Here is a 23,258-nt window from a genome sequence, read left to right as displayed (position 1 = left end):
TTTTGCTGGAGTGAGCAAATTCTCATCAGGCCATACATTGGTGCCCCACAGACGGTGAGGAGGATCGCCCTTCGTTTGGCAGCGCTCTCTTCCCCATCTAGCTCCTTGGCCACAAAGTATTGGTTGAGTCGCTCCACAAAAGTTTCCCAATCATTTCCCTCCGAAAATTTCTCCAGAATGCCCACTGTTCTCTGCATCTTTGGGTTCACTATCTATATCTCGTCGCCAGTTGTTGTGCATGGAGAAAGAGTCAGACTGAACACTGTGAACTCAAAGTAAAGTGTAACCTTAGTCTTTTATTGCAGGTCTCTAGAGTGCCTCTCCAACCTGTGAAGCCTCCTTAAATACCTGTGCTCCCAAGGGACTCTGGTAGCTGTACAGAGTAAATACAAGTCCACATATATAACACACTCAAAGACAGACGAAGAGACTGGGTGACTCTGGGTTGTTATTGTGAGCAGGGCAATAAGTGTCTATAGATAAGCTTCTACCTGAGATGAAACACTAACTCTTACTCTGCAGAGCGCTGTAAACCTTCACTATGTCCAGGCCAAGGACTGTGCGGCTGGAGTGTGGGAAACCCACCCAAGTGAATTATGTGTTGGGGACCGAACTCAACATCGACCTTTACAAGTAAGTCAGAAAACTGATTTATCTGATGTCCTCTCCTGAATATAAGATTAGAATGTGGCCACTGGTCAGGTGTTCTCTTGATGGCTCAGTTGGTAAATAGGACCAGGGTTGGTTGTGATGCCTGCCTCATACATTCTAATATCTTATCAGCCGACTCTCTAGGCTCACATGTGGACTTTTAGAGGAGGTACTGGAGGGTGCCCGTGGAACAATACCCCAGTAAGAGGTATTTATTTCAAGAGTTTCTAAATGCTGTTCATTTTATCCTGAATTATGGATTGAGTTTGCCTGTAATTAACATTAGATTAACTGGTCTATAATTACCTGCTTTATCCTTTTTGAATGGGAAATACAAATCACTCTTTGCCTGTGACATAAACTTGGTAGCAAGTTGGGTGTGAGAACATGACTGAAACATGAGTATCCCGTAATCTTGGAGATAACTGGAGAATATCCTATTACCTGATGAAATGCTTCATGAAACACTAGAGGCCTCAATTATAAGTTTTAAAGCCTTATTCTATAAGACTGCACTGAATTGGATCAGTACATTGATTGGTTTTAGCAATTAACTAGCCCCACTTGTACCTATAATTTGCACAAAATTGAATTTGTAGGTCAGTGGATGCCTCGGTATCATAGAGACAGGATGGGATCACTCTGATAGAGTAAGATACAAAAATAACTTGAATTTAGATAGCACCTTTCACACCCTCAGGATGTTTCAAGACATTACACAGCCAATGAATTACTTTTGAAGTATAGTCACTTGTTTTGTAGACAGATGCAGCAGCCTTTGTGCACAGTAAGATCACACAAACAGCAAGGAGGTGAACAACAGGTTAATCTGCTTTTGTTGGTTGATGGATAAGGGCTGAGTCAGACACCAGAAAAGCTCCTTGCTCTTCAAGAGCGTCACAGGACTTTTTTCATCCACCCACGAAGACGGTTTAATATCTCACCTAAAAGAAGGCACTTGCAACAATGCCGTGCTCCGTCAATCATCATCAAACTGCGAGACCAGCTTTGGTTAATGCAGAAGGGTATGTCAGGAGCAGCACCAGGCGTAGCGTAGAATGAGGCACAAACTTAGTGAAGCTTCAGCACAGGGCCCGGTGCATGTCACACACAAAAAGCAGCAGGCAAAAAACAGCTCAGCAACCCCACAACCAATGGACTCAAGAAAAGCTCTTTAGTCCCAGCACATTCAGAGAATGGTGGTCGACTGATAGAAGGAGGAGGAACCTCCATGAATATCTCCACCCTCAGCCATGGCTGAGCCGAACACAGCAATTGCCAATGTCTTCAGCCATAAATGCTGAATGGGCAATCACAGCTGGCCTCCTCCTGATGTCCCTATCATCATAGATGGCAGTGTGTAACCAACTTGGTTGATGCACTATGACATTAAGAAGCAGCTGAGTGCAATGGACAGAATGAAGGCTATTGACCCTGACAGCATCTCAGATATAGTGCTGAAGGTCTGTGGAAGTCTGTCCCCACCCACAACCAAGCTTTTCCAGTGGAGCTATGGCACTCGGATCTACCCAACAACATGGGAAATTCTTCAGGTATGTTCTATCAACGGAAAGTGGGACAATTCTACCCGGCGAATTATCAGCTTCCTTTCAATCATAGACAAAGTGATGAAAGGAGTCTCACTGTGCTATAATGGGCACATTGTTTTTCAAAATGAATTGGTGCCCTTTAACAATCAATTATATCAATTAAACGGTCTCTTTTTCTAGGCCATCGCCTCCAAGATCCCAGTCATTTGAAATCCGCTTCAGCCCTGGTGTCAAATGCTCCATTTTACATCAACAGCGTATAACCCCGGTGCCTGAACATGCAACCAAATTGGTTCTCCATAAAGGGACCGTGCTCCTGGTCACATTGGACAAAACAAGCAGGGTTGCAAATGACAATAAGGTAGCATGCAATTTACATTTCTTTTGTTCCTGTGATTGACTCCACTTGCATGTTACAAGTGTTTCTGGTGCAACAGGGATTTCTTCCTGCAGTTCATCTCTTTTCACTCAGAATCTTGCTTCATTGCTTGTCCTCACCACTTCTATTTCCTTTCCCATTTTCTCGCAGTCTTCTCTACTCCTTTCCTGAATTGAAAATGAGAGTGATGTATAGTGGCTCTTGTCAACAAATTGAAAAAGAAATGGAAATAGATTAGTATCTGATGGAAACCCCAGAGCAAAATACTACACGTGCTGGACACCTGAAATAAAATGCTGGAAATACAGCGGGTCAGATAGCATCTGTGGGGAGAAAAACAGAGTTAACGTTTCGGGTCGATGACCTTTCGTCAGATGTGCTCTTTCACAGTTCTGGTCATCGACCTGAAATGTTAACTCTGTTTCTCTCTCTTCGCAGATGCTGCCTGACCTGCTGAGTATTTCCAGCATTTTTTATCTGATCGGCTGCAATAGTCACCTCCAGTCTGTATGTTTCTTTATTCTAAAGTGTAAAGGGGCTGAGCTATTAATAGTCATAATAACTTTTATTTATATAGCGCCTTTAACGTAGTAAAACATCCCAAGGCGCTTCACAACAGTGTTACAAGACAAACAGATAAATTTGACACTGAGCCACAGAAGAAGAAATTAAGGCCAATGACCAAAAGCTTGTTTAACGAGGTAGGTTTTAAGGAACATCTTAAAGGAGGAAAGAGAGCTAGATAGGTGTTGAGGTTTAGGGAGGGAGTTGCACAACTTATCGTCCAGGCAGCTGAAGGCACGTCCACCGATGGTTGAGCAGTTATAATGAGGGATGTTCAAGAGGCCAGAATTTGAGGAACGCAGACATCTTGTGGAGTTGTGAGACTGAAAAAGATTACAGAGATAGGGAGGGGCGAGGCCATGGTGTGATTTGTAAACAAGGATGAGAATTTTGAAATCAAAGTGTTGTTTAACTGGGAGCCAATGTAAGTCAGAAAGCACAGGGGTGATGGGTGATCTTGACTTGGTGAGGGTTATTACACTGGCTGCTGAGTTTTGGATGAATTCAAGTTTACGTAGTGTGGAATGTGGAAGGCCGTCCAGGAGTGAGTTGGAGTAGTCAAATCTAGAGGTAACAAAGTCATGAATGAGGGTTTCAGCAGCAGAAGAGCTGAGACGGGCGGAGGCGGGCAATGTTATGGAGCTGGAAAAAGGCGGTTTTAATTACGCCACGGATATGTGGCTGGAAACTCATTTCAGGGTCAAATATGACACCTAGGTTGTGAATAGTCTTGTTCACCATCAGATTGATGCTAGGGAGAGGGATGGAGTCAGTGGTTAGGGAACGCAATTTGTGGCGGGGACCAAAGACAATGGCGTCAGTCTTCTCAATATTTAATCGGAGAAAATTTCTGCTCATCCAGTACTGGATGTCAGACAAGCAATCTGACAATTTAGAGACCAAGCAGGGGTCGACAGAAGTGGTGGAGAGGTAGAGCTGGGTGTCGTCTGCTTACATGTGGAAACTGACTCCGTGTTTTCAGATGATATCGCCAAGGGGCAGCATGTAGATGAGAAATAAGAGGGGACCAAGGACAGAGGTAACGATGCGGGAGTGGGAAGAGAAGCCATTGCAGGAGATTTTCTGGCTACGATTAGATAGATAAGAATGGAACCAGGCGAGTGCAGTCCCACCCAGCTGGACATTGGTGGAGAGGCATTGGAGATGGATGGAGTGGTCAACTGTGTCAAAGACTGCAGACAGGAATGATTAGAGAAGCTCAAGCTCTACCGTCTCCAAAGAAGACCATTAAGTGGCGGCCCACATCGAGGTAGATAAAATATTAAATGGAGCACATGAAGTCAATACAGAATATTGCTTCCAACTCTGAAAAGCCAGAACAGAGGCGATTCAATAAATTATGTAAAAGTAAATTTAAAACAAATATGTATTAAAAAGAACTTATTTACTCAAAGAGTGATAAATATTTTCAGTAATCTACCAGGCAGTGAAAGCAAAATGAAAAACTAGAATTTTCAAACTTCAGCTGAACACATAATGGGAGAGTTAGGGTGTTAAGAGCACTGAGCTTTGATGTGTCAGAGGGTCTATTCATGTCTTTTCTTATAGTGCTATGACATTCTGAGGTACAGTTCCACATGCCACACTGGTACTTCACCTGATTGGCCACAGAGTGAGAGTTACAAATGAGACTGATCATATTCTCACGTGATTTCACATTCTTGTTCAAAGCCTGAAGTGTATGATGCATCTTAGCAATTGTTCCTAACTCTGTCCAATCCCTTCCTGTAGGTTACAGTTACATTTTATGGCGATCAGTCTGACAACCCCATTGACAAGATGATCCTGCAGTTTACAGCCATCAGTAAGTGTCTCACACATACAGGTTAAATGGATGTTACTGGGATTATTTCCCATGCTCATGGGAATATAATAAGCAAAGCATTTGAAAACTTTAATCCTTAATGCATTTTATTATATTAGAATCTTATGTTAGGGCACAGCGTAGAAGAAAAAAATCCAAAACAATACTTTTACCTCAATATTGGTTCTCTCCAAATCCCGAGCATGTAGTGTAAGCCCATACCTCAATGCCATACTAAGGGAATGCGGCCCTTTCCATGGGATGTTAAAGTGAGGCCCCGTCTGACTGATCCGGTGAACGTTAAAAGGCCATGGCTCTGTTTGAAGAAGAGCAGGAAGTTCTATCTGAGTCCTGACCAACATTCTTCTCTCAACCAACACTATCAAACACAGATTGACTCTCCCTGCCCGCTGTATGCAAATTGGCTGCACAACAGCGACTACAATTTCAAATGAAATTATGTGAAGTGCTGCGAGATATTTCTCAGAGACATGATAAGGTTCTAAAGAACTGCAGATCTCTCTCTTATGATGGTATATGTATTTTTACATGTTGCTCAAGGTGACAATGCTGTACTGCTGTGTACAGGAGAACTGGAACAATGGAATTGTTGATAAAAGTCTGCGGGCCAGAAGCAGTTCTCTTAGCTTCTGCATCCCTTCTTTTACAGGCATATCGCTGGATGTGGATGCAGATCGTGATGGTAAAGTTGAAGAGAATCATCCAAATAAGGTGATCACAAAAGTAATTTTATTCAAAACTCATTCAAAAACAAAAGATCCTTCCACCTCCTAGCCGCTGGTTAGACTGCTCAAGATCTGGTAGAAACAGGCAGAGCTTGCCTGCCCACCTATACCTGCATTTTGCATCGGGGCCCTACAACCAGCATAGTAAAGCAGCCTTACACCTGTATCAGGTGGGCAGGCTACTCACTCATTGACAGGCCTGTATCAATTTGGCATCAAGTGGGTGTAGAGCATAGAAACATAGAAACATAGAAAATAGGTGCAGGAGTAGGCCATTCGGCCCTTCGAGCCTGCACCGCCATTCGATGAGTTCATGGCTGAACATGCAACTTCAGTACCCCATTCCTGCTTTCTCGCCATACCCCTTGATCTCCCTAGTAGTAAGGACTACATCTAACTCCTTTTTGAATATATTTAGTGAATTGGCCTCAACAACTTTCTGTGATAGAGAATTCCACAGGTTCACCACTCTCTGGGTGAAGAAGTTTCTCCTCATCTCAGTCCTAAATGGCTTACCCCTTATCCTTAGACTGTGACCCCTGGTTCCCAACATTGGGAACATTCTTCCTGCATCTAACCTGTCTAAACCCGTCAGAATTTTAAACGTTTCTATGAGATCCCCTCTCATTCTTCTGAACTCCAGTGAATACAAGCCCAGTTGATCCAGTCTTTCTTGATAGGTCAGTCCCGCCATCCCGTGAATCAGTCTGATGAACCTTCGCTGCACTCGCTCAATAGCAAGAATGTCCTTCCTCAAGTTAGGAGACCAAAACTGTACACAATACTCCAGGTGTGGCCTCACCAAGGCCCTGTACAACTGTAGCAACACCTCCCTGCCCCTGTACTCAAATCCCCTCGCTATGAAGGCCAACATGCCATTTGCTTTCTTAACCGCCTGCTGTACCTGCATGCCAACCTTCAATGACTGATGTACCATGACACCCAGGTCTCGTTGCACCTCCCCTTTTCCTAATCTGTCACCATTCAGATAATAGTCTGTCTCTCTGTTTTTACAACCAAAGTGGATAACCTCACATTTATCCACATTATACTTCATCTGCCATGCATTTGCCCACTCACCTAACCTATCCAAGTCACTCTGCAGCCTCATAGCATCCTCCTCGCAGCTCACACTGCCACCCAACTTAGTGTCATCTGCAAATTTGGAGATACTACATTTAATTCCCTCATCTAAATCATTAATGTACAGTGTAAACAGCTGGGGCCCCAGCACAGAACCTTGCGGTACCCCACTAGTCACTGTGTGCCATTCTGAAAAGTACCCATTTACTCCTACTCTTTGCTTCCTGTCTGCCAACCAGTTCTCAATCCACGTCAGCACACTACCCCCCAATCCTATGTGCTTTAACTTTGCACATTAATCTCTTGTGTGGGACCTTATCGAAAGCCTTCTGAAAGTCCAAATACACCACATCAACTGGTTCTCCCTTGTCCACTCTCCTGGAAACATCCTCAAAAAATTCCAGAAGATTTGTCAAGCATGATTCCCCTTTCACAAATCCATGCTGACTTGGACCTATCATGTCACCTCTTTCCAAATGCGCTGCTATGACATCCTTAATAATTGATTCCATCATTTTACCCACTACCGATGTCAGGCTGACCGGTCTATAATTCCCTGTTTTCTCTCTCCCTCCTTTTTTAAAAAGTGGGGTTACATTGGCTACCCTCCACTCCATAGGAACTGATCCAGAGTCTATGGAATGTTGGAAAATGACTGTCAATGCATCCGCTATTTCCAAGGCCACCTCCTTAAGTACTCTGGGATGCAGACCATTAGGCCCTGGGGATTTAACGGCCTTCAATCCCATCAATTTCCCCAACACAATTTCCATACTAATAATGATTTCCCTCAGTTCCTCCTTCTTACTAGACCCTCTGACCCCTCTTATATCCGGAAGGTTATTTGTGTTCTCCTTAGTGAATACCGAACCAAAGTACTTGTTCAATTGGTCTGCCATTTCTTTGTTCCCAGTTATGACTTCCCCTGATTCTGACTGCAGGGGACCTACGTTTGTCTTTATTAACCTTTTTCTCTTTACATATCTATTGAAGCTTTTGCAGTCCATTTTAATGTTCCCTGCAAGCTTCTTCTCGTACTCCATTTTCCCTGCCCTAATCAAACCCTTTGTCCTCCTCTGCTGAGTTCTAAATTTCTTCCAGTCCCCTGGTTCGCTGCTATTTCTGGCCAATTTGTATGCCAGTTCCTTGGCTTTAATATTATCCCTGATTTCCCTTGATAGCCACGGTTGAGCCACCTTCCCTTTTTTATTTTTACGCCAGACAGGGATGTACAATTGTTGTAGTTCATCCATGCGGTCTCTAAATGTCTGCCATTGCCCATCCACTGTCAACCCCTTAAGTATCATTCGCCAATCTATCCTAATCAATTCACGCCTCATACCTTCAAAGTTACCCTTCTTTAAGTTCTGGACCATGGTCTCTGAATTAACTGTTTCCTTCTCCATCCTAATGTAGAATTCCACCATATTATGGTCACTCTTCCCCAAGGGGCCTCGCACAATGAGATTGTTAATTAATCCTCTCTCATTACACAACACCCAGTCTAAGATGGCCTCCCCCCTAGTTGGTTCCTCGACATATTGGTCTAGAAAACCATCCCTTATGCACTCCAGGAAATCCTCCTCCACCGTATTGCTTCCAGTTTGGCTAGCCCAATCTATGTGCATATTAAAGTCACCCATGATAACTGCTTCACCTTTATTGCATGCACCCCTAATTTCCTGTTTGATGCCCTCCACAATATCACTACTACTGTTTGGAGGTCTGTACACAACTCCCACTAGCGTTTTCTGCCCCTTGGTATTCCATAGCTCCACCCATATAGATTCCACATCATGGGGCAGCCAAAGTGTCACCCAATTATCAAGACCTGGTCATCCATTTTTCAAGCACTAAATGGACAGCTGTAAGTTGAACGTCTTCCCCCAAAAGGTTAAAACTGGTGGACACTCATAAGAGCAAAGTATTCTCACAGACACTAGAGAAGTATAGGCTATCAAGGCCACAGGCCCAGAGATAAATGTGTGAATCTCTAACTGAAAAGCTGCAAAGTTCATTGTTATGAGGAGACTTAGGAAGTTAAAGAAGTGAAGTTACCTGAGGTCACTGGGGGTAATGACATGGGTGTTTGAGGTGATTGCCAACACAAGCAGGTGGACTCGTCTGACATATGTGGCACTCTGATTGGTCAATTGAAGGATTGTGATTTCTTTGAAAATCAGGGATATATAGGACCATGTATTGACACAGCTTGCTCCTGCTTCTTATTGTTTCTCGTTATCGTCCTTTAGTAGTCTTTACCTAGTGTGTCAGATTGTATGGCTATATATAGCAGTAATAGGGAGATATAATAGTGTCACTTAGATGTACACATTTTCCTGAGGTCAAGAGACGTGAGTAAGCAAGCTCGTCTGGGTACAGTGACCAAGACATAAAGTGGATTTACCCAGGACTGGAGAATTCAAGTTACCGATATCATCATTCGGGGAAGGCAAGCCAAATCGAGGCATCATTGACTCTTGGGCATAGGCTGGGCAATAAAACCCAGAGGGTTCCTTCATGAGGAGCTAAGATGAAAGGGGTTAAGGATTCATCTGATGCTTTGATAAATATGTGTTGGGGCTGGTACTGATCCCAATGTCCTTACTTGTGTTCATACTGTCCAGATTTGCACAAGCTGTAGCGCTCCTAGTTGCTGTAATTGTTCGAAATTTGACTCTAGATTTTCGCCCAGGGAAAGCGCACACCATCATTATACCTGAAGTGGTCAAAATACCTCACACCTTTCATGGGATTGCAGAACAGGAGTCTGAGTTAAAGTATAACTGGATTTGTCTTTCCTTTACAAGGCTTCTTGGTCCTGGGGTCCTAATGGACATGGTGCTGTTCTTCTTGTGAACTGTGACAAGGATGCAACATTTTCTTCCAAGCCTGACAACGCTGATAATTTGGTGAACAGTTTTTCAGGTAATGGGAATTATGTGCACGGCACACATTTCCACTCACTGTGGCAGCCCAAATAATAGATAGAAATTCCTCCATGTCTCATATATAAACATTTACATGGTGGGGACATGACTTTGCTTCTGGGATAAATGCAACACAGGGAGGAATTTCTAGTCATTAGCGTCCCATCCAGCATTCTTAGAATTGTGGCAAGGCAGTGGCACTGAGGTTTAGAGCTATGGAACAAGGACACATGCAGGTTCAAATTGTGTTCAAAGATATATCAAGTGAGGAGATGTTGGGTGGGGGGGGGGAGCTCAACTGGAACATCAACACTATGTGCTATCACAAGCCAAAAAGCCCAGCCAGCCATTAGTCCTGTAACTTCCCTTTGGCGCATGGTGTTGAATGTAGCAGTCCCATTGAATCCCCACACAGACAGGGAAAGGATACATTAGGACCATGTCCTACTTTTTCCATTTGTTTTATTGGCACATTGAAAGAGAAACATGGCCCAGATTTTTTATAATGCCAACTGATGCAGAAACTAGAGGCTATTTCAGCACCGAACTGGTGGACACAGGTTAAAATGAATGCACTGTAAATGGGATTAGAAGTTAGAAGATTTTCTTTTGATACATGTAATAGAATCAGCACTCTCACGAGAGGTGGGGAGAGAACAACGATGTCTCTGTCTTTGTTTTAGATCTGAAGGATATGTCTCGCATGATTTTAAGAACTGACGGACCAGAGTTGCTGCAATATGGCTACAAGCTGCAGCTCTACATTTCAGCCTCCGATCAGGACAAAGTACGGGTCTTTCTGAAAGAAGGAGGTGAGTCCGTTAATCTGTCTGTCTAACTATCTGTCAGACATGTACCAGGATGTGAAACTGTGATTTAAAGAATGAATTGTCCAAGATCTGATAAGCTACTGTAGAATTAGTTGGCACAGACAAACACACCATGGAATTGGATGCAACAAGCGAACGACACCAAATATAATTGAAAAAAGGAAGGGGCTCAGTGTAGTTACCAAAAATAGCATTCGGCAGTTAAAGAATGGGTGTGAACAGAAAACTGTGCCAGTGCATCTGGGATATGACATATAATGTCATACTCACCCCAAACTTTCTACTTGTTTTATCTCTGTCCCAAATCGGTATCACTCCAGAGCTCAACCTACAGAGAATGTTGGGTAGAACCTTCCCCACACCCCAAACATAACCTACGCTTTGTCTTTAGATCTCGGAAATTAATTCCGTACAATGTGGAAGGACAAACAAAGCTGCTCATAATAATCTTTTTATAAAGGTATTTCTGGCTGAAAGTGTGCATATGTGTGCGTGTACATTTATGTGGGCATGTTTGAGAGATCACTTTACATTGATTTCCTCGCAGTTCTTCCTGGTATCTAAAGGTCAAATCATTCATTAATTGCACCTTAAATGCACCTCCAATTGACTCTGAGATGTATGTGCCAAATTTGATCTTCAACTCACCAAATACCCACCGCACAGACTCACTGCTCCTCTATTCTCTGTGCCATTGTGTACGAGCCTACTGGCTGTGGAATGCTGATTGAGATATACATAAAATCTGTGTGTTTGTCAGGAACAGTGGCCATTTGGGACCTTCATCACATATCTACATTCAGGGGCTGGAAATTAGGTTGATGGTTTTTTGAGGTGTTAATGTCAGGTGGTGGATAAGTTTAGTGCCGGGACATGGTTTGCCTCGGCAGCCAAAAGATTCAGCAGCTGCGCACTGACAGAGGAGTGGAGCACTATGCGAGGTGTTCCACAGTTATTTTGGGGCGCTAGGCCAGGTGAAGAACTGAATATGCAGGGCCCAGGTACAACAGAGGAGTGGGAAGGTCGGGGCGGATGAGCGGCGAGAGATCATGGCGGAGGTTGCAGCGGTTGATTGAGGCGGAGAAGCGGTGAGAGATCGAGACAGAAATGCAGCGGATGATCGGGGCGGAGGAGCAGTGAGAGATTGTGATGGAGGTGCGGCGAATGTTTGTGGTGAACGAGCGGCGAGAGATCGTGGCGAAGGTGCGGCAAATGGTGGTACGGGGCCCAGAAGAGCAGAGGGCCCAGGGGCAGCAGGGGCCAGCCCACACTGCGATATGTGTACGCACTAGGTCCATGCAGCAGAGCAGGTCTCCAGTCCTGGTTAACCCTTGCCACTGGATAAAGGCCGAGTTCTGTCGAGCCCGTGTGGTGGCTGATGTGCAACGGTCACCACACGTTAAAAAAATCCACGCACAGGCATCTTCCACCCCTGGTGCTCAGGACTGGAATATCGGGTCCTTCAATAAAATATCTGCGAACTCATCCCTTTTGGTGTGGAAGCAAGTCATCCTCGTTCGAGGGACCGCCTATGATGATGACATTCAGGATGAAGGTAGGAGCAGACCAGACTCCCCCACCACTGGCTAGCTCCTGTTGTCATGGATGTTTAGTGCATGATTCTCTCATGGCAAAGCAGATGCATGAGTGCCACTGGGGAGTGGGGGGAAGTTGAGTGTTCATCACAAATTCTCTAATTCAAACAAGTCCCACAATCAGTGCATTGTATTTATTTTATCGTGAATCCCACAGGGCTTTTGCTGCATGTCCTGGGACACCAGAAACTGTCCTTTGTTGCTACTTACATGTTTGGGAACAAAGAATACATCTTCTTCGTCGAAGGGCTCAAGTTTCCAGATAAGAATTTTGATGGCTTGGTGACCTTCAACCTCAGCCTACTAGAATCAATGGTAAAATCCTACCCGAATTCCTTTCCCCTCTCTCCCAAATTTCTCCCATTTTTCATGGGTGCTGAATCATGATGGCTGTTGCCCTCCAGTCCCTAGCAAAGTGGCCACAATCATTTGTGAGTTAAGTGCCATCAGTGGTGGCTGGAATAGCTCAGCTTAATCCTGACCATACAATTTCCAGCAGGAGTCACTGGTTCGGAGTGCGAAACCGGGCTGATTTGTTACAAACTTACGAGCCTGCCTGAGAGCATTAACTCAGCACGTTAGACTCTGTAAGGTTCATTAACCCATTTGGGGATGCACTTACCCACTGGAGGAACTCTATTGTGTATCATTAATAGCCAGATTCCTCATGTGTAATAGCAAAAGCTTTTATACTGCTGTCTCCCAACACTGCAGTCCAAGGGCTCCTCAGCTCCCACCCACTCTGTTCTCCAGGAAGCACGTGCATTAAATGAACTCAAGTTCCTATGACTCACACTGATATCCTGGTTCAGAAATGAGAGTCTTATCAAATAAGAATGATTCTGTTATTACTGTATTAACATTTTCAAACATTCTTTCCAGACTGTAGCAGAGGCTCCTATCTTTACAGACCAAGTCGTATTTCGCATGGCTCCATGGATTATGACTCCAAATACTCTGGCTCCTGAGGAAGTGTTTGTGTGCAGGTATGAACCTGTTGTTTAAAACACCATCTGCTGCTCATACTGATTACAACATTGGCTCCAATTGACATCATCAGATTTTAAAAAACTATCTTGTGCTATTTGGAATGTAACAGATAATAAGGAACGCATTACAAGACTGAAATGCAAAGTGTTGAATGATGTAATGTGGATGAGAGAAGCACAAGAAAATCAAGTGGGAATGGTAGCATAGTGGTTAGGTTACTGGAGTGGTAATCCATGGGCCTGGACTAATGATCCAGAGACATGTAGTTCATCATCATCATTATCATAGGCAGTCCCTCAGAATTGAGGAAGACTTGCTTACCCTCTTAACATAAGTTCTGACGTGGCTGAACAGTCCAATACGAGAACCACAGTCTCTGTCACAGGTGGGGCAGATAGTCATTGAGGGAAGAGGTGGGTGGGACTGGTTTGCCGCACGCTCTTTCTGCTGCCTGCGCTTGATTTCTGCATGCTCTCGGCGATGAGACTCGAGGTGCTCAGCGCCCTTCTGGATGCACATCCTCCACTTGGGGCGGTCTTTAGCCAGGGTTTCCCAGGTGTCGGTGGGGATGTTGCACTTTATCAGGGAGGCTTTGAGGGTGTCCTTGTAACGTTTCCGCTGCCCACCTTTGGCTCGTTTGCCATGAAGGAGTTCTGAGTAGAGCGCTTGCTTTGGGAATCTCGTGTCTGGCATGTGGACTATGTGGCCTGCCCAATGGAGCTGATCGAGTGTGGTCAGTGCTTCAATGCTGGGGATGTTGGCCTGGTCGAGGATGCTAATGTTGGTGCATCTGTCCTGGGGAAAATACTTGAAGCTATCAATAAGGAAGAAATAGCGGGACATCTAGATAGGAATAGTGCAATCAAGCAGACGCAACATGGGTTCATGAAGGAGAAATCATGTTTAACTAATTTACTGGAATTCTTTGAGGATATAACGAGCATGGTGGATAGAGGTGTACCGATGGATGTTGTGTATTTGGATTTTCAAAAGACATTCGATAAGGTGCCACACAAAAGGTTACTGCAGAAGATAAAGGTACACGGAGTCAGAGCAAATGTATTAGCATGGATCGAGAATTGACTAACTAACAGAAAGCAGAGAGTCGGGATAAATGGGTCCTTTTCAGGTTGGCAATCGGTGGTTAGTGGTGCGCCACAGGGATCGGTGCTGGGACCAAAACTGTTTACAATATACATAGATGACCTGGAAGAGGGGACAGAGTGTAGTGTAACAAAATTTGCAGATGACACAAAGATTAGTGGGAAAGCGGGTTGTGTAGAGGACACAGAGAGGCTGCAAAGAGATTTAGATAGGTTAAGCGAATGGGCTAAGGTTTGGCAGATGGAATACAATGTCGGAAAATGTGAGGTCATTCACCTTGGGAAAAAAAACAGTAAAAGGGAATATTATTTGAATGGGGAGAAATTACAACATGCTGCGGTGCAGAGGGACCTGGGGGTCCTTGTGCATGAATCCTAAAAAGTTAGTTTGCAGGTGCAGCAGGTAATCAGGAAGGCGAATGGAATGTTGGCCTTCATTGCGAGAGGGTTAGAAACATAGAAAATAGGTGCAGGAGCAGGCCATTCAGCCCTTCTAGCCTGCACCGCCATTCAATGAGTTCATGGCTGAACATGAAACTTCAGTACCCCCTTCCTGCTTTCTCGCCATACCCCTTGATCCCCCGAGTAGTAAGGACTTCATCTAACTCCCTTTTGAATATAATTAGTGAATTGGCCCCAACCACTTTCTGTGGCAGAGAATTCCACAGGTTCACCACTCTCTGGGTGAAGAGGTCTCTCCTCATCTCGGTTCTAAATGGCTTACCCCTTATCCTTAGACTGTGACCCCTGGTTCTGGACTTCCCCAACATTGGGAACATTCTTCCTGCATCTAACCTGTCTAAACCCGTCAGAATTTTAAACGTTTCTATGAGGTCCCCTCTCATTCTTCTGAACTCCAGTGAATACAAGCCCAATTGATCCAGTCTTTCTTGATAGGTCAGTCCCACCATCCTGGGAATCAGTCTGGTGAATCTTCGCTGCACTCCCTCAATAGCAAGAATGTCCTTCCTCAAGTTAGGAGACCAAAATTGTACACAATACTCCAGGCGTGGCCTCACCAAGGCCCTGTACAACTGTAGCAACACCTCCCTGCCCCTGTACTCAAATCCCCTCGCTATGAAGGCCAACATGCCATTTGCTTTCTTAACCGCCTGCTGTACCTGCATGCCAACCTTCAATGACTGATGTACCATGACACCCAGGTCTCGTTGCACCTTCCCTTTTCCTAATCTGTCACCATTCAGATAATAGTCTGTCTCTCTGTTTTTATCACCAAAGTGGACAACCTCACATTTATCCACATTATACTTCATCTGCCATACATTTGCCCACTCACCTAACATATCCAAGTCACTCTGCAGCCTCATAGCATCCTCCTCGCAGCTCACACTGCCACCCAACTTAGTGTCATCCGCAAATTTGGAGATACTACATTTAATCCCCTCGTCTAAATCATTAATGTACAATGTAAACAGCTGGGGCCCCAGCACAGAACCTTGCGGTACCCCACTAGTCACTGCCTGCCATTCTGAAAAGTACCCATTTACTCCTACTCTTTGCTTCCTGTCTGACAACCAGTTCTCAATCCACGTCAGCACACTACCCCCAATCCCATGTGCTTTAACTTTGCACATTAATCTCTTGTGTGGGACCTTGTCGAAAGCCTTCTGAAAGTCCAAATATACCACATCAGCTGGTTCTCTTTTGTCCACTTTACTGGAAACATCCTCAAAAAATTCCATAAGATTTGTCAAGCATGATTTCCCCTTCACAAATCCATGCTGACTTGGACCTATCATGTCACCATTTTCCAAATGCGCTGCTATGACATCCTTAATAATTGATTCCATCATTTTACCCACTATTGATGTCAGGCTGACCGGTCTATAATTCCCTGTTTTCTCTCTCCCTCCTTTTTTAAAAAGTGGGGTTACATTGGCTACCCTCCACTCGATAGGAACTGATCCAGAGTCAATGTAATGTTGGAAAATGACTGTCAATGCATCCGCTATTTCCAAGGCCACCTCCTTAAGTACTCTGGGATGCAGTCCATCAGGCCCTGGGGATTTATCGGCCTTCAATCCCATCAATTTCCCCAACACAATTTCCCGACTAATAAAGATTTCCCTCAGTTCCTCCTCCCTACTAGACCCTCTGACCCTTTTTATATCCGGAAGGTTGTTTGTGTCCTCCTTAGTGAATACTGAACCAAAGTACTTGTTCAATTGGTCTGCCATTTCTTTGTTCCCCGTTATGACGTCCCCTGATTCTGACTGCAGGGGACCTACGTTTGTCTTTACTAACCTTTTTCTCTTTACATACCTATAGAAACTTTTGCAATCCGCCTTAATGTTCCCTGCAAGCTTCTTCTCGTACTCCATTTTCCCTGCCCTAATCAAATCCTTTGTCCTCCTCTGCTGAGTTCTAAATTTCTCCCAGTCCCCAGGTTCGCTGCTATTTCTGGCCAATTTGTATGCCACTTTCTTGGCTTTAATACTATCCCTGATTTCCCTAGATAGCCACGGTTGAGCCACCTTCCCTTTTTTATTTTTATGCCAGACAGGAATGTACAATTGTTGTAATTCATCCATGCGGTCTCTAAATGTCTGCCATTGCCCATCCACAGTCAACTCCTTAAGTATCATTCGCCAATCTATCCTAGCCAATTCACGCCTCATACCTTCAAAGTTACCCTTCTTTAAGTTCTGGACCATGGTCTCTGAATTAACTGTATCATTCTCCATCCTAATGTAGAATTCCACCATATTATGGTCACTCTTCCCCAAGGAGCCTCGCACAATGAGATTGCTAATTAGTCCTCTCTCATTACACAACACCCAGTCTAAGATGGCCTCCCCCCTAGTTGGTTCCTCGACATATTGGTCTAGAAACCCATCCCTTATGCACTCCACGAAATCCCCCTCCACCGTATTGCTTCCAGTTTGGCTAGCCCAATCTATGTGCATATTAAAGTCACCCATTATAACTGCTGCACCTTTATTGCATGCACCCCTAATTTCCTGTTTGATGCCCTCCCCAACATCACTACTACTGTTTGGAGGTCTGTACACAACTCCCAATAATGTTTTTTTGCCCTTTAGTGTTCTGCAGCTCTACCCATATAGATTCCACATCATCCAAGCTAATGTCTTTCCTAACTATTGCATTAATCTCCTCTTTAACCAGCAATGCTACCCGACCTCCTTTTCCTTTTATTCTATCCTTCCTGAATGTTGAATACCCCTGGATGTTGTGTTCCCAGCCCTGATCATCCTGGAGCCACATCTCCGTAATCCCAATCACATCATATTTGTTAACATCTATTTGCACAGTTAATTCATCCACCTTATTGCGGATACTCCTTGCATTAAGACACAAAGCCTTCAGGCTTGTTTTTTTAACACCCTTTGTCCTTTTAGAATTCTGCCGCACAGTGGCCCTTCCTGTTCCCCACCCCGGGCCTCTCCGCCCCCCCCCCCCATCTCCCCTCCGTCTCCTGCCTCTGCCTCCCTTTTGTCTCCCTCTGGATGGAGTACAAAAGCAGGGAGATCCTGCTGCAACTGTACAGGGTATTGGTGAGACCGCACCTGGAGTACTGCATGCAGTTTTGGTCACCTTACTTAAGGAAGGATATACTAGCTTTGGAGGGGATACAGAGACGATTCACTACGCTGATTCCGGAGATGAGGGGGTTACCTTATGATGATAGATTGAGTAGAGTGGGTCTTTACTCGTTGGAGTTCAGAAGGATGAGGAGTGATCTTATAGAAACATTTAAAATAATGAAAGGGATAGACAAGATAGAGGCAGAGAGGTTGTTTCCACTGGTCGGGGAGACTAGAACTAGGGGGCATAGCCTCAAAATACGGGGGAGTCAATTTAAAACCGAGTTGAGAAGGAATTTCTTCTCCCAGAGGGTTGTGAATCTGTGGAATTCTCTGCCCAGGGAAGCAGTTGAGGCTAGCTCATTGAATGTATTCAAATCACAGACAGATAGATTTTTAACCAATAAGGGAATTAAGGGTTATGGGGAGCGGGTGGGTAAGTGGAGCTGAGTCCACGGCCAGATCAGCCATGATCTTGTTGAGTGGTGGAGCAGGCCGAGGGGCTAGATGGCCTACTCCTGCTCCTAATTCTTATGTTCTTATTTTCTGAGCCATACAGGGGGGCGGGTATTACTACAGCCCTGTAGACCATGAGCTTGATGGCAATTTGAGGGCCTGGTCTTCAAACACTCTTTTCCTCAGGCGGCCGAAGGCTGCACTGGCGCACTGGAGGCAGTGTTGGATCTCGTCGTCAATACCTGCTCTTGTTGATAGGAGGCTCCCGAGATATGGGAAGTGGTCCATGTTGTCCAGGGCCATGCCGTGGATCTTGATGACTGGGGGACAGTATTGTGCGGTAAGGACAGGCTGGTGGTGGACCTTTGTCTTGCTGATATTTAGCATAAGGCCCATGCTTTCGTACGCCTCAGAACATTGACTATGTTCTGGAGTTCAGCCTCCGTATGTGCGCAGACGCAGGGGTCATCCGTGTACTGTAGCTCGACGACAGAGGTTGGAGTAGTCTTGGACCTGGCCTGGAGACGGCGAAGGTTGAACAGCTTCCTACTGGTTCTGCAGTTTAGTTCCACTCCAGCGGGAAGCTTGTCGACTGTGAGGTGGAGCATGGCAGCAAGGAAAATTGAGAAGAGGGTTGGGGCGATGACACAGCCCTGTTTGACCCCAGTCCGAACGTGGATTGGGTCTGTAATGGATCCGTTGGTAAGGTTCACGGCCCGCATGTCGTTGTGGAGCAGGCAGAGGAAGGTGACGAACTTTTGGAGGCATCTGAAATGGAGGAGGACGTTCCATATATCATAGACTTAAACATGTAGTTCAAATCCCATCATGGCAGCTGGGGAATTTAAATTCAATTAATTAAATAAATATGGAATAAAAAACTAGTATAAATAATGGTGACCATGAAACTTCTGAATTGTCATAAAAATCCATCTGTTCACTAATGTCCTTTAGGGAAAGAAATCTGCTGTTCTTATCCAGTCTGGCCTATATGTGACTCCAGACCCACAGCAATATGGTTAACTCTTAGCTGCCCTCTGAAATGGCCCAGCAAGCCACTCAGTTGCACCAAAACCACGACAAAGAAGTATACTACCGTCACCATACTGACTGCAGCAGTTCAAGAAGACGGCTTACAACCACCTTCTCCAGGGCAATTAGGGATGGGTAATAAATGCTGGCATTGCCAGCGACGCCCACATCCTGTGAATTAATAAAAAAAAGGTTCCTCAAACAATGTCCCAGTGATGAATATGCATAGTTACCTTTTTAAGAGTTGTTCCATATGGAGCTCATGTTTTGCTATATTAGTGCCAATGTTTTCTCACCCCTGCTGTCTGCCACCATTATTGACAGATGACTTTGCAAAACATGACATAAGGAGGACTGGGAGGTGCTGTGAGTTAGGACACTGACATTTCATTTCTGGGACCTGCCCTCAAATCCAGCCCAGGTTGTTTGGATGGAAATTTGGGTCCAAGTGAAGTGACTAAGGGCTGTGTTAACCCAGTTTCTCATAGTATGGCCTACGTTACACAATTGCCCTTAATTTAGCACAAATTTGGCAATCTCACTCAGGGAAACCAGTTGGTGAAGGTTGATAGTGAAACACTCACACTGGTGAAGTAGGAGGGCTCTTTTGATGGTGTGGCTGAGGCAGATTCTTGGGGTAATATAAATGCTTCTGGTCTTGTTCTACTTGAGCTGGTGGGACTGATTCTTTGTCAGTACTGGGTGGCTGAGTTAGCAAAAGTGTTCTATTTTCCGGCTTCATCCCGGGGAGCATACATTTCACCCAGAAAGATCTTTAAAAAATAAATGATATTGGACCAGGGTTGGAAGATTATCAATTAATAAGAAGAACAATGCTTGCACATTTAAATGTAATCTTGTTTCATTTACTTAGTGTATCAGATAATGAAAAATTCCTGAAGGAATTCAAGGCTGTGGTGGCAAAGATCAACTGCAAGCTAACAATTTGTTCCAAGTATATGAATCGCGGAGATCGCTGGATACAGGTAGACGAACTCATTCCTAAAATTCCAGTCTGCAGCAAAAGTGAAGGTGTGTGTATGCGCAGCTTGGATGTAATTTAATTCCTTTTGGTTCAGAGATTGTTCAATACAAGAAAGACTTGGATTTATATAGCACCTTTCACGACCACTGGACATTTCAAAGCACTTTACAGCCAGTTAAGTACTTTTTGAAGTGTTGTCACTGTTGTAATGTGGGAAATGCAGCAGCCAATTTGCACTCCGCAAGCTCCCACATTCAGCAATGTGATAACCAGATAACCTGTTTTTTTTGTTGTCTTGATCGAGGCATAAATATTGACCAAGACACCGGGGATAACTCCCCTGCTCTATTTGAAATTAGTGCCATGGGATCTTTTACATCCACTTGAGAGCAGACGGGGTCTATGTTATATGTGCAGACTATAGATAGACTCTCTGTGTAGTCACTGTATAGTTGCATAAGATGGAGACTTGTTTACCTGATGTACTATCAATAAGGTTTACACTGTGTATATACATGCTGGCACTACTAGAGAGTGCAACTGGTGGAGATCAGGGTTTCCTGCCATGGTGGCAGGGGCTTTATAAAAGGGGAGCCACCATGCGGCTGCCTCACCCTGGAGTTACGAATAAAGGACCAAAGTCACTACAGTTTGAGTACAACACATTGCCTAGTGGAGTCATTCATAAGTGCATTACAGACATAATAGCCTCAGTTTAACGTCCCATCTGAAAGATGGCACTCGACAGTGCAGCGCTCACTCAGCACTCCACTGGAATGTCAGCCTAAATTTTCTCATGCTCAAGTCCCTGGAGTGGGATATGAACCTACAACCTTCTGAATCAGAGGCAAGTGTGCTATCCACTGAGCCACAATCTCTCCAAACAAAATCAATCAAATGTTGGTTCAGCCGGGTCCATATTGTTTTAATCACATTTAGTGGTGAACCCATCAATACCTGGACCTTGCCTTATGTAATAGTCATGTTGATTCAACTTCAATATCTACTGAAGCCCAAACCTGCCAACCTGTTTGGAGGGAAACTTCTTGTTGATATATCATGGAATAGTCGTCCCACACTATTGAATTGAATACTTTTGATTTCTAGTGCATCTTCCTCAGCAGCTTCTAATTCATTCATTAAAATTGGGTGAATTAGGTAGACAGCTTATTATACCACATGCAGGTAATTAGATTATTGACATCTCGACAGTAAAGTTAGACAACTCAACTGTTGCCGGTTAAAAGGAATCTAACTGCTCTGCCCGAGGTGCACTCAGTTCTTCAAATTCATGAAGTACATTTAATATACTGAGGTTCTAACTGGAAGAACTTTTCTTCCATCAAGACTTCCTCATAGAGAATGATATATTGTGGCGTCTTTGGAAGCCCCTAAGACTCTTTAAGATTCTGCACCCCTACTATCCCCCTCTTTGTCAGACACAGGTCATTGCTCCTCTGAAACGCTAAAAAACTAAGAGCCAGCAGAAGGAATAACCTCACTTCCACGAGTCACTTTCAATCCCCAATCAGTCTTGTCAATCTCTAACACATATTGCCAGACAGCCATGTGCACAGTTACTATGGGAACAATACTGAAGACAACCTTCCCCTTCCTAGCATCTGCTAATATATGCAACAATGGACACTCGTACATCAAGTACGGCCTTTGGCTATTACCACCTAAATCAAATCATTCATGAAAACAAAACAATTTCTTCAAGATACCACCAATGACACAGATTATAGAGACAAGTATTCTGTTGCAGCTTCACTCTCCTAAAATGTGAAATCTTTTTGTCCATTACTGGTTGATTTTATAATCTCTGCTTCTTTCTCAATCACAATTGTCCTTTTACCCATTCCTCACTCTGTCTACTTTTTTTTTTCTTTGCGTTCTATCCCTTGAGTTTGCCTGCCTCTGCTTACATGCCTTGTCACATTCTGTCACTCTGCATTTTTTTTAAATCTCAATCTTTATTTATTCCTTACAGGATGAAATTGAATTTGGTTACATCGAGGCCCCTCACAAGTACTTTCCTGTTGTGTTGGATTCCCCTCGAGATGGTTCACTGAAGGACTTTCCCTACCAAAAAATCCTGGTGAGATAGAATTGTTTTTATTATTGAGAATCGAAGGTGGAAGTCACGGCCCATACTGAAGAGCATCACCAAGGATGAAAAATGTGGGAGAAGAGACAGGGTAAATCAGGAAGTTGTGGTTAGATGATGGTCAGCGCACTGTAGGAGACAGGAAGGGTTCTGCAGTTTTGTAGTTCTGGGGAAGAATGGATTTGCATAGGAAAGCGTGCAATGAGATTTGATTTCAACAGTGCAGATTCCAGGAACAGAACAGCATTTAGAATGACATCATTGAAGATAGGGATGAACAAAAGCAAAACGTTCAGAGCAGAAATGTTACAGTATTATCGGTGAATCAGATTTCTAACTTCAATTACATAGAAACATAGAAAATAGGTGCAGGAGTAGGACATTCGGCCCTGCGAGCCTGCACCACCATTCAATATTGTTGTGTATGGAGAAAGAGTCAAACTGAACACTGTGAGCTCAAAGTAAAGTATGACCTTAGTCTTTTATTGCAGGTCTCCAGAGTGCCTCTCCAACTTGTGAAGCTTTCTTAAATACCTGTCCTCCCAAGGGATTATGGGATCCCTTGGGACTCCGGGAATGAGCCCTCTGGTGGCTGTACAGAGTAAATACAATCCACATATATAACAACATTCCCCCCCAAAGTCAATAGTGTAACTATTTACAATGTGAGTCGATCTGGGACTCTCTTGCCCTGGTTGATTGTCTCGGTGTGAAAGCTGGTGTTGTTGAATCATTTGTTGTGCCCTCGTTGGGCTGCTGTGCAGCTGGCCTTGCTGGGCTGCCTGGTGTGTTGGGCCCTGCAGGGCTGCTGTGGATGATACGTTCTGCTTCGTGATCAACCGTGGTGTCAGTTTCCACTGGTG

General features: G+C 44.4%; 1 protein-coding gene across 1 annotated transcript in view; it reads left to right on the top strand.

Moving 5' to 3' along the window:
* Positions 1-23,258, top strand: part of padi2 (peptidyl arginine deiminase, type II) — a 44,199-nt gene that overhangs the window by 4,582 nt on the left and 16,359 nt on the right. The window contains exons 2-11 of the mRNA XM_070860936.1: positions 523-633; positions 2,382-2,562; positions 4,897-4,969; positions 5,640-5,701; positions 9,609-9,726; positions 10,412-10,540; positions 12,311-12,468; positions 13,036-13,139; positions 20,175-20,286; positions 22,279-22,386. Of these exons, the coding sequence (XP_070717037.1) occupies positions 542-633; positions 2,382-2,562; positions 4,897-4,969; positions 5,640-5,701; positions 9,609-9,726; positions 10,412-10,540; positions 12,311-12,468; positions 13,036-13,139; positions 20,175-20,286; positions 22,279-22,386 (1,137 nt within the window). The 5' untranslated portion in view covers positions 523-541. The remainder of the gene's footprint in view (positions 1-522; positions 634-2,381; positions 2,563-4,896; positions 4,970-5,639; positions 5,702-9,608; positions 9,727-10,411; positions 10,541-12,310; positions 12,469-13,035; positions 13,140-20,174; positions 20,287-22,278; positions 22,387-23,258) is intronic.

This window comes from Pristiophorus japonicus, chromosome 18 (assembly GCF_044704955.1).
Source record: "Pristiophorus japonicus isolate sPriJap1 chromosome 18, sPriJap1.hap1, whole genome shotgun sequence".
In the NCBI taxonomy this organism is placed as follows: Eukaryota; Metazoa; Chordata; class Chondrichthyes; family Pristiophoridae; genus Pristiophorus; species Pristiophorus japonicus.
The sequence above is the reverse complement of the archived record's forward strand: the minus strand, read 5'-3'. Positions and strand labels throughout refer to the sequence as shown.